General features: G+C 42.0%; 1 protein-coding gene and 1 long non-coding RNA gene across 2 annotated transcripts in view; both read left to right on the top strand.

Annotated features, from left to right (window-relative positions):
* LOC110524869 (gamma-aminobutyric acid receptor subunit alpha-5) overlaps nucleotides 1–5,561 on the top strand; it is a 72,851-nt gene extending 67,290 nt beyond the window's left edge. Inside the window, exons 8-10 of the mRNA XM_036978987.1 lie at nucleotides 1–78; nucleotides 1,371–1,579; nucleotides 4,876–5,561. The exon at nucleotides 1–78 is cut by the window's left edge and continues 75 nt beyond it. Coding sequence (XP_036834882.1) covers nucleotides 1–78; nucleotides 1,371–1,579; nucleotides 4,876–5,175 — 587 coding nt within the window. The 3' untranslated portion in view covers nucleotides 5,176–5,561. The remainder of the gene's footprint in view (nucleotides 79–1,370; nucleotides 1,580–4,875) is intronic.
* A 2,696-nt stretch (nucleotides 5,562–8,257) lies between these two features.
* LOC118964708 lies at nucleotides 8,258–9,807 on the top strand. The gene is made up of 2 exons (XR_005051932.1): nucleotides 8,258–8,700; nucleotides 8,794–9,807. It is a non-coding gene; the product is annotated as an uncharacterized LOC118964708 (long non-coding RNA).
* The last annotated feature ends 3,204 nt before the right edge of the window (nucleotides 9,808–13,011 follow it).

The following is a 13,011-nucleotide window of genomic DNA, read 5'->3' as shown; positions in this document are numbered from 1 at the left end:
CCTGCTTCATGACCGTCATCCTCTCCCAGGTGTCCTTCTGGCTCAACCGCGAGTCTGTCCCCGCCAGGACTGTCTTCGGTCAGTAATGTGACAACAGAATTATATTGCATCTCTATGAGTCTGTACATGCCAGGACTGTCTTCGGTCAGTAATGTGACAACAAAATTATATTGCATCTCTATGAGTCTGTAGATGCTAGGACTGTCTTTAGTCAGTAGCGTGACAACAGAATTATATTGCATCTCTATGAGTCTGTAGATGCCAGGACTGTCTTTAGTCAGTAGCGTGACAACAGAATTATATTGCATCTCTATGAGTCTGTAGATGCCAGGACTGTCTTTAGTCAGTAGCGTGACAACAGAATTATATTGCATCTCTATGAGTCTGTAGATGCCAGGACTGTCTTCGGTCAGTAGCGTGACAGTTTTCTGAAGGCAAAAAAAACGAAAGGAAATTCCCATGAGCACCACAGTGCATTTTCCACCCAATGCTCTACTGAGGTTTTGTAGCGTACAGCTTTGACCTACTGCAGTAGTTATGTTGGTCTGTTGTACTTCCAACAATGTGTTGGCAGGTTGCTTAGGATTCAAACCTTCTCAAACAGCCTAATTCATAGTCTTAGTAGAGGTGCCCCAACACTAATGTGAGCTGTACCACACACAAGGTTGTTTAATTGCATTCTTCCCACCCCACACTAAGACATTACCCCATTCCGCTACCTTTTCAATCTTGTTTTTATCATATGCTTTGCTTTTGTACTGACAGCACTATCAGGCTTGATTGATTGAGCTGTTTTGTGTTATAGTAACGTGGTGTATTTCCTTAAACCATTATTTTAATAAGGCATGTCCGGGCTGCATCACCACCGGCCGTGATGTGGAGTCCCACAGGGCGGCGCACCAATGGTCCAGCGTCGTCCGGGTTTGGCCGGTGTAGGCCGTCATTGTAAATAACAATTTGTTCTTAACTGACTTGCCTAGTTAAATAAAGGTTAAATAAAAATGAAATAATAATAATTTTAAAAAATTATATATTTTTAAATAGAATTGTTTTCATTTTTCATAACATATTTTCTTGGTCAGTAGGTACCCAGCATATCTGTTTCTATTTGTCTGTTTCTTCCTGTTTCTCTCTCTATTTGTCTGTTTCTTCCTGTTTCTCTCTCTATTTGTCTGTTTCTTCCTGTTTCTCTCTCTATTTGCCTGTTTCTCTAAGTGTCTCCATCTCTCTGCGTTGCATACGCCACCTTGGGCCAGAGAGTTACGGAAACAATGGGAAAAGATCTCCTCGTGGACAGAGAAAATGCCTGAAACCAGCCTTGGTTTGTCCTTCTCTCCATTATGTTTCTCCTTCCTCATCTCTCTTCATAGGTGTGACCACCGTGCTGACCATGACCACTCTTAGCATCAGTGCCCGTAACTCTCTGCCCAAGGTGGCGTATGCCACAGCCATGGACTGGTTCATAGCAGTCTGTTATGCCTTCGTCTTCTCTGCTCTTATCGAGTTCGCTACCGTCAACTACTTTACCAAGAGGAGCTGGGCCTGGGATGGGAAGAAAGCCATGGAGGATACGCGTAAGGTGTGTGTGTATTTGTAGGTGGGTGGATAGGTGTGTGTGTGTGTGTGTGTGGGTGTGTTTATGTTTGTGTGTTGTGGGTGTGTTTATGTTTGTGTGTGTTGTAGGTGTGCTTATGTTTGTGTGTGAGTGTATTGTGAGTGTGTTATGGATGTGTTTATGTGTGTGTGTCTCTGTGTGTGTGTGTGTGTGTGTGTGTGTGTGTGTGAGTCAATAGGTACACAGCTCAACCTGCCAGGGTCCAGGCTCTGCCAGGGTCCAGGCTCTGCCAATCCCCAGGCTCTGGCAGGGTCCAGGCTCTGCCAGGGTCTAGGCTCTGCCAGTCTCCAGGCTCTGCCAGGGTCTAGGCTCTGCCAGTCTCAAGGCTCTGCCAGGGTCCAGGCTCTGCCAATCTCCAGGCTCTGCCAATCTCCAGGCTCTGCCAGGGTCCAGGGTCTGCCAGTCTCCAGGCTCTGCCAGGGTCCAGGCTCTGCCAGTCTCCAAGCTCTGCCAGTCTCCAAGCTCTGCCAGCCTCCAGGCTCTGCGTGGATCCAGGCTATGCCAGCTTCCAGGCTCTGCCAGCCTCCAGGCACTGAGGCAGTCCACTATCTCCTGCTAGCATTTATCCTCCCCTAGCTACTGGCCTTGTCTGTGGGCTGGTCATGCATCCGTTTGTCTGTGGGCTGGGCATGCATCCGTTTGTGTGTGGGTTGGGCATGCATCGATTGTCTGTGGGTTGGGCATGCATCGATTGTCTGTGGGTTGGGCATGCATCGATTGTCTGTGGGCTGGGCATGCATCGATTGTCTGTGGGTTGGGCATGCATCGATTGTCTGTGGGTTGGGCATGCATCGATTGTGTGTTGGTTGGGCATGCATCCGTTTGTGTGTGGGCTGGGATTGCTCTGTTTGTGTGTGGGCTGGGATTGCTCTGTTTGTGTGTGGGCTGGGATTGCTCTGTTTGTGTGTGGGCTGGGATTGCTCTGTTTGTGTGTGGGCTGGGATTGTTCTGTTTGTGTGTGGACTGGGATTGCTCTGTTTGTGTGTGGGCTGGGATTGCTCTGTTTGTGTGTGGGCTGGGATTGCTCTGTTTGTGTGTGGGCTGGGATTGCTCTGTTTGTCTGTGGGATGGGATTGCTCTGTTTGTGTGTTGGTTGATTTCTTCCGTGAAATAAAAAATTGTCGATCTTTGGATAGCTGGATTGTTTATTCGTGTATGATCAGAAGACTTTTGATACCTTAACTAGTTACACTGTTATATTGATACCTTAACTAGTTACACTGTTATATTGATACCTTAACTAGTCACACTGTTATATTGATACCATAACTAGTTACACTGTTATATTGATACCTTAACTAGTCACACTGTTATATTGATACCTTAACTAGGTTAAACTGTACCTTTGATACCTTAAGTAGTTACACTGTTATATTGATACCTTAACTAGTCACACTGTTATATTGATACCTTAACTAGTTACACTGTTATATTGATACCTTAACTAGTTACACTGTTATATTGATACCTTAACTAGTTACACTGTTATATTGATACCTTAAGTAGTTACACTGTTATATTGATACCTTAACTAGTTAACTAGTTAAGGTATCAATACTACAGTTTAACTAGTTAAGTATCAATAGTACAGTTTAACTAGTTAAGGTATCAATAGTACAGTGTATCAATACTACAGTTTAACTAGTTAAGGTATCAATAGTACAGTTTAAGGTATCAATAGTACAGTGTATCAATAGTACAGTTTAACTAGTTAAGGTATCAAAGGTACAGTGTATCAATAGTACAGTGTATCAATAGTACAGTTTAACTAGTTAAGGTATCAAAGGTACAGTTTAACTAGTGAAGGTATCAATAGTACAGTATATCAATAGTACAGTTTAACTAGTTATGGTATCAATAGTACAGTTTAACTACTAAGGTATCAAAGGTACAGTTTAACCTAGTTAAGGTATCAATATAACAGTGTGACTAGTAAAGGTATCAATAGTAAAGTGTAACTAGTTAAGGTATCAATATAACAGTGTAAACTGTACAATTGATACACTGTACTATTGATGTCTGAAAATATTGATGTCATAGCAGTCACTAATTAATTAATTCCCTCGTCAGTCTCATTCTGAACGTTGCATAATTCGTAAATCTGCACAAACCCCGGTCTCAGTAATCACTCCATACCACACACGTTGAGTTGATTATTTATTTACTAACAAGCTAAATGATAACATAAGATACACATACACACATAGTCTAGGACTAGGTTATTGGTTAGAACTTAATACAATGACAACAGGTCCATAGCGGACCGACACAAAATGACACATGTTACACAAGATGGAGATTTAAAGAGAGAGAGAAAAGCAACACTTGAATATATTTGTAAACTACGCTTAGTTTAGCCCGAACACCTTGCCCCGAACTGCCTCTCTTATGGGTAAGAAGTATTATAATACATGTATTATATTATAATATATTATAATACCTGTTGAAAGTCTCTGTTGGGTATCTCTGTTGGGTATCTCTGTTGGGTATCTCTTTTGGGTATCTCTTTTGGGTATCTCTGTTGGGTATCTCTGTTGGGTATCTGCGGTACACACGGTACACACAGACCTTCCAGTCCATTTAATGCATGTTAGAGTTCTATGGTCTACTCTCCATACGGTACACACAGACCTTCCAGTCCATGTAATGCATGTTACAGTTCTATGGTCGACTCTCCATACGGTACACACAGACCTTCCAGTCCATGTAATGCATGTTACAGTTCTATGGTCGACTCTCCATACGGTACACACAGACATTCCAGTCCATGTAATGCATGTTACAGTTCTATGGTCGACTCTCCATACGGTACACACAGACCTTCCAGTCCCAAACACTAAAGGAAAAAGGATTAGTCTGCTGCCCTAAAATTTACGATGGGCGTGAGGTGTCATAACCCCCCCACTCTGCGGGACGTAGAGATATCTCTGTAGAGCTGATCCTCACAGGCCCGTCATGACACTATTGATACCTTTACTAGTAATGCTGTACTACTATTGATACTATTGATGCCCTGATTTTGTTTACAGCCAATCATCCTTAACACATTGCTTCCATCGTTTTCACTGAAGCCCCAACGTCAGTCTAGAATGTCTATTCTATTCTTTCTTTACCACTGTTGCTATAGTACTCAGCTTACTGAGGGAAAGTTGTGTTCAGAGCCAAGATGTTTCCTCATTTAAATAGGATTCAATGTTATCAATGTGAATTTAGAATGAAATACTGAAACAATGTTTTCCTTTTGTCCTTCTCCTGACCAGAAAAACCCTACGGCTCTGTCCAAGAAACCTAACAACACCTGTTCAGCTGGGGTCAGCTACACTCCCAACCTGACTAAGGACAATGCCATCTCCACCATCTCTAACAGCGCAGACATCCAGCTGAAACTGGCTGAGGTCAAGACCCCCGACCCCAAAAAGACTTACAACAGCGTCAGCAAGATCGACAAGATGTCCCGTATAGTGTTTCCTGTTCTGTTTGGGACATTCAACCTGGTTTACTGGGCTACGTACCTCAACAGGGAACCAGTGATCAAAGGAGCTGTGAACCCCTATACATAGAAGGAGAAGGCCAGGGAAGTGGCCTTAAACGCCCCCTGTTGCCTATGGAGTGCATTACTTTTGATCAGGGCACATGACGTTAGGGTTAGGTTTAGAGTTAAGGTTAGGGTTAAGGTTAGGGTTAGAGTTAAGGTTAGGGTTAGGTTTAGAGTTAAGGTTAGGGTTAGAGTTAAGGTTAAGGTTAGGGTTAGGTAGGGGCTCTGGTCAAAAGTAGGGCATTTTATTATATTTCTGGAATTTGTGACAGAGGCTCCTGTTTCACCCCATTACACTATACCACTACACTAAACCACTACACTACACCACTACACTATACCACTACACTAAACCACTACACTACACCACTACACTATACCAGTATACCACTACACTAAACCACTACACTACACCACTACACTATACCACTACACTACACCACTACACGATACCTCGACACTCTACCACTACACCACTACACTACACCACTACCACAACACTCTACCACTACACCACTACCCTACTACACCACTACACCATACCACTATACCACTACAGCACTACACCACTACGCCACTACACTACTACACCACTACACCATACCACTACACTACTATACCACTCCACTAACACCACTACACTATACCACTACACTACACCACTATACCACTATACCACTATACCAATATACCACTACACCATACCACTACACTCTACCACTACACTATACCACTACACCACTACACTATACCACTACACTATACCACTACACTACACCACACCACTACACCACTACACCACTACACTACACCACTACACCACACCACTACACCACTACACCACACCACTACACCACTACACCACTACACTATACCACTACACCACTACACCACTACACTACACCACTACACTATACCACTACACCACTACACCACACCACTACACCACTACACCATACCACTACACCACTACACCACTACACCACTACACTACACCACTACACTATACCACTACACCACTACACCACTACACTACACCACTACACTACTACACTACACCACTACACTACACCACACCACTACACCACTACACCACTACACTACACCACTACACCACTACACCACTACACTACACCACTACACTATACCACTACACCACTACACCACACCACTACACCACTACACCACTACACTACACCACTACACCACACCACTACACCACTACACTACACCACTACACTATACCACTACACCACTACACTACACCAATACCACTACACTATACCACTACACCACTACACCACTACACCACACCACTACACCACTACACCACTACACTATACCACTACACCACTATACTATACCACTACACTACACCACTATACTAGACCACTGCACTATACCACTACACCACTACACTACACCACTACACTACTCCACTACACTACTACACTACACTACACCACTACACTATACCACTACACTATACCACTACACTATACCACTACACTACACCACTACACTACACCACTACACTACACCAATAAACTATAACACTACACTATACCAGTACACCACTACACTACTACACAATACTACTACACTACACCACTACACTACACCACTACACTATACACTACACTATACCACTACACTACACTACACCACTACACTATACCACTACACTACACCACTATACTATACCACTACACCACTACATAATACCACTGCACTACCACACTATACCACTACACTACACCACTATACCAGTACACCACTACACTATACCACTACACTACACTACTACACTATACCACTATACTACTACACTACACTACTACACTACACTATTACACTATACCAGTAAACCACTACACTACACTACTACACTAAACCACTACACTACACCACTATACTATACCACTACACTATACCACTACACCATACCACTACACTACTACACCACTACACCATACCACTACACTACTACACTACACTACACTACACCACTACACTACACCACTAGACTAAACCACTACACTCTACCACTACACTATACCACTACACTACACCACTACACTACACTACTACACTACACTACTACACAACACTACTACACTAAACCACTACACTACACCACTATACTATACCACTACACTATACCACTACACCATACCACTAAACCACTACACTACACCACACCACTACACCACTACACCACTACACTACACCACTACACCACTACACCACTACACTACACCACTACACTATACCACTACACCACTACACCACACCACTACACCACTACACCACTACACTACACCACTACACCATACCACTACACCACTACACCACTACACTACACCACTACACTATACCACTACACCACTACACTACACCAATACCACTACACTATACCACTACACCACTACACCACTACACCACACCACTACACCACTACACCACTACACTATACCACTACACCACTATACTATACCACTACACTACACCACTATACTAGACCACTGCACTATACCACTACACCACTACACTACACCACTACACTATACCACTACACTACACCACTACACTACACCACTACACTACTACACTACACCAATAAACTATAACACTACACTATACCAGTACACCACTACACTACTACACAATACTACTACACTACACCACTACACTACACCACTACACTATACACTACACTATACCACTACACTACACTACACCACTACACTATACCACTACACTACACCACTATACTATACCACTACACCACTACATAATACCACTGCACTACCACACTATACCACTACACTACACCACTATACCAGTACACCACTACACTATACCACTACACTACACTACTACACTATACCACTATACTACTACACTACACTACTACACTACACTATTACACTATACCAGTAAACCACTACACTACACTACTACACAACACTACTACACTAAACCACTACACTACACCACTATACTATACCACTACACTATACCACTACACCATACCACTAAACCACTACACTACACTACACTACTACACTACACCACTACACTACACCACTAGACTATACCACTACACTCTACCACTACACTATACCACTATACCACTACACTATACCAGTAAACCACTACACTCTACCACTACACTATACCACTACACTAGTCCACTACACTAAACCACTACAGACATACTGTTGCATAATCTGGACCCACATACTGCTATCATATCGAACACAATGCCAAGCAATTAATCAATTATTCTACTCATCATGGTTTACTAGGAGAGTTATGCTCTTAATCCCTTATTCTACTCATCATGGTTTACTAGGAGAGTTATGCTCTTAATCCCTTATTCTACTCATCATGGTTTACTAGGAGAGTTATGCTCTTAATCCCTTATTCTACTCATCATGGTTTACTAGGAGAGTTATGCTCTTAATCCCTTATTCTACTCATCATGGTTTACTAGGAGAGTTATGCTCTTAATCCCTTATTCTACTCATCATGGTTTACTAGGAGAGTTATGCTCTTAATCCTTTATTCTACTCATCATGGTTTACTAGGAGAGTTATGGTCTTAATCCCTTATTCTAATCATCATGGTTTACTAGGAGAGTTATGCTCTTATTGTTTTCATCTCAACACAAACTATAATATGAGAGCTATAATATGGATATAGTCATAGAAATATAATTTCTAGAAAGGGCTTGGAGCCTCTAACCCTGGCAATTTGACAGGTAAACGTATGGGTACTTTCCGTATGTTTGACCTGGTATTGCGATGCAACCCCAATCTACAGATATTATTTCTATGGGAATAGTATTGCCATGTTTGCCTTGACTCTTTCTACGGTATGATAACACAGCTTCTACTTTCTTAAAACAGTCCTTTCTTTTGCTCCTCCATGTTTCTAGAACTCCAGATAGTCATCACTGATGATTAGTTTCTGCCACCAACTCTGCATCCCAAATTGCACCCTATTCCCTATAAAGTGCACTACTTTTGACCAGAAACCAAAGGGCTCTGGGCCCTATAGGGAACAGGGTACCATTTGGAACAGGTAAACTCGACCGGGAACATTTGGCATTTACATCATTTTCTCACACAGGTCCAGATGCTTTCTGTTGCTAAAAGGACAGCGAGGCCAAATGCTATGCAAAATAATGTCTCTACGCTATGCCCACGGTATTAGTACTGTATGAGTACTGTATTAGTACTATATGTCCACTGTAATACTACTATATGACTACTGTATTAGTACTATATGACTACTGTATTAGTACTATATGACTACTGTATTAGTACTACATGACTACTGTATTAGTACTATATGACCACTGTATTAGTACTATATGACCACTGTATTAATACTATATGACTACTGTATTAGTACTATATGACTACTGTATTAGTACTATATGACTACTGTATTAGTACTATATGACTACTGTAATACTACTCTGACTACTGTATTAGTACTATATGACTACTGTATTAGTACTATATGACTACTGTATTAATACTCTATGACCACTGTAATACTACTCTGACTACTGTATTAGTACTATATGACTACTGTATTAATACTCTATGACTACTGTAATACTACTCTGACTACTGTATTAGTACTATATGACTACTGTATTCATTTCTTACTACTACTATGAAGCCTGATTTTATCTCTGAAAATCTTGGGTTGCGTTTCACATGGCACTCTTATCTAAATTGTGCACTACTATTGACCAGAGCCCTGTGGACCTTGGTCAAACACAGTGCACTGTATAGCCTAGGGAATAGGTTGCCATTTGGGAAGCACCTTGCTTTGTACAAAATGGGCTGAAAGCTGTTTAAGCTGTGGCCCAAGCACATGGATCTCCACTTAGCTTGTTAGAAGAAGATAATAGCCATGATCAATGTGTTGGCTTCAGATTGATAATTCTTCACGAATGCACTGACATTTCTTGCAATTACTTTTTGAAAAGCCAGCGTTACAATGTTCGTCATCTATTGTTGTCTAACTACATAGCAAATTTTCTGTTGAAAGTTGAAAGAAGAACTGAATTTGAGCTGTGAAGTGATAATTGGCAGCTTTATGCTTGAAGATCAGTCCCTGCAGGATTCCGTACTTCTGCCATCTGAAATTGGACGAAATCATCGCATATGCAAAATGTCAGAAATCAAAATCAAGACTTTTTGCCCACAAAATAACACAAAAAATCCCTGTGAAATCCTGAAGGGATTGGTAGATGCTCCGTGAAAGACATCTGTGTATGATATAGCCTGCTGCTTTTAGCCAGGCTCTATTCAATTACTACGGTTAGCTTGGATTTGGATTTGCACAATACTTGTAACTTTCACCAAATTCCCAGGTTTTCCAGAAATCCCGGTTTGGAGGATTCCTGATTCCCTGCTGATTCTAGGAATCTTCCAAATCAAATCAAAAGGTATTTGTCACATGCTCCGTAAACAACAGGCGTAGACTGACAGTGGAATGCTCAGTAAACAACAGGTGTAGACTGACAGTGGAATGCTTCGTAAACAACAGGTGTAGACTGACAGTGGAATGCTCCGTAAACAACAGGTGTAGACTGACAGTGAAATGCTCCGTAAACAACAGGTGTAGACTGACAGTGGAATGCTCCGTAAACAACAGGTGTAGACTGACAGTGGAATGCTTCGTAAACAACAGGTGTAGACTGACAGTGGAATCCTCCGTAAACAACAGGTGTAGACTGACAGTGGAATGCTTCGTAAACAACAGGTGTAGACTGACAGTGGAATGCTCCGTAAACAACAGGTGTAGACTGACAGTGAAATGCTCCGTAAACAACAGGTGTAGACTGACAGTGGAATGCTTCGTAAACAACAGGTGTAGACTGACAGTGGAATGCTCCGTAAACAACAGGTGTAGACTGACAGTGGAATGCTTCGTAAACAACAGGTGTAGACTGACAGTGGAATGCTCCGTAAACAACAGGTGTAGACTGACAGTGAAATGCTCCGTAAACAACAGGTGTAGACTTACAGTGAAATGCTCCGTAAACAACAGGTGTAGACTGACAGTGGAATGCTCCGTAAACAACAGGTGTAGACTGACAGTGGAATGCTTCGTAAACAACAGGTGTAGACTAACAGTGAAATGCTCCGTAAACAACAGGTGTAGACTTACAGAGAAATGCTCCGTAAACAACAGGTGTAGACTGACAGTGGAATGCTCCGTAAACAACAGGTGTAGACTTACAGTGAAATGCTCCGTAAACAACAGGTGTAGACTGACAGTGGAATGCTCCGTAAACAACAGGTGTAGACTGACAGTGGAATGCTTCGTAAACAACAGGTGTAGACTAACAGTGAAATGCTCCGTAAACAACAGGTGTAGACTTACAGAGAAATGCTCCGTAAACAACAGGTGTAGACTGACAGTGGAATGCTCCGTAAACAACAGGTGTAGACTGACAGTGAAATGCTCCGTAAACAACAGGTGTAGACTTACAGTGAAATGCTCCGTAAACAACAGGTGTAGACTGACAGTGGAATGCTCCGTAAACAACAGGTGTAGACTGACAGTGGAATGCTTCGTAAACAACAGGTGTAGACTAACAGTGAAATGCTCCGTAAACAACAGGTGTAGACTTACAGAGAAATGCTCCGTAAACAACAGGTGTAGACTGACAGTGGAATGCTCCGTAAACAACAGGTGTAGAATTACAGTGAAATGCTCCGTAAACAACAGGTGTAGACTGACAGTGGAATGCTCCGTAAACAACAGGTGTAGACTGACAGTGGAATGCTTCGTAAACAACAGGTGTAGACTAACAGTGAAATGCTCCGTAAACAACAGGTGTAGACTTACAGAGAAATGCTCCGTAAACAACAGGTGTAGACTGACAGTGAAATGCTCCGTAAACAACAGGTGTAGACTTACAGAGAAATGCTCCGAAAACAACAGGTGTAGACTGACAGTGGAATGCTCCGTAAACAACAGGTGTAGACTGACAGTGAAATGCTCCGTAAACAACAGGTGTAGACTGACAGTGGAATGCTCCGTAAACAACAGGTGTAGACTGACAGTGGAATGCTCCGTAAACAACAGGTGTAGACTGACAGTGAAATGCTCCGTAAACAACAGGTGTAGACTGACAGTGAAATGCTCCGTAAACAACAGGTGTAGACTGACAGTGGAATGCTCCGTAAACAACAGGTGTAGACTAACAGTGAAATGCTCCGTAAACAACAGGTGTAGACTGACAGTGAAATGCTCCGTAAACAACAGGTGTAGACTGACAGTGGAATGCTGACTGAAGGGTCCTTTAGAACAATGCAGAGAAAAAATTGAAAAATAATAAATAAAAAATGAGTAACAACTTGGCAGTAAACACAGGGTACCAGGTAATAACATGGTTATATACACTGGGTACCAGGTAATAACATGGTTATATACACTGGGTACCAGGTAATAACATGGTTATATACACTGGGTACCAGGTAATAACATGGTTATATACACTGGGTACCAGTACTGAGTAGATGTACAGGGGTATGACGTAATAACATGGTTATATACACTGGGTACCAGGTAATAACATGGTTATATACACAGGGTACCAGGTAATAACATGGTTATATACACTGGGTACCAGTACTGAGTAGATGTACAGGGGTATGAGGTAATAACATGGTTATATACACAGGGTACCAGGTAATAACATGGTTATATACACTGGGTACCAGGTAATAACATGGTTATATACACTGGGTACCAGGTAATAACATGGTTATATACACTGGGTACCAGGTAATAACATGGTTATATACACTGGGTACCAGTACTG

The sequence above is a fragment of the Oncorhynchus mykiss genome, chromosome 5, assembly GCF_013265735.2.
Source record: "Oncorhynchus mykiss isolate Arlee chromosome 5, USDA_OmykA_1.1, whole genome shotgun sequence".
NCBI classification, from domain to species: Eukaryota; Metazoa; Chordata; class Actinopteri; order Salmoniformes; family Salmonidae; genus Oncorhynchus; species Oncorhynchus mykiss.
This window is presented reverse-complemented; position numbering and strand designations above follow the sequence as displayed.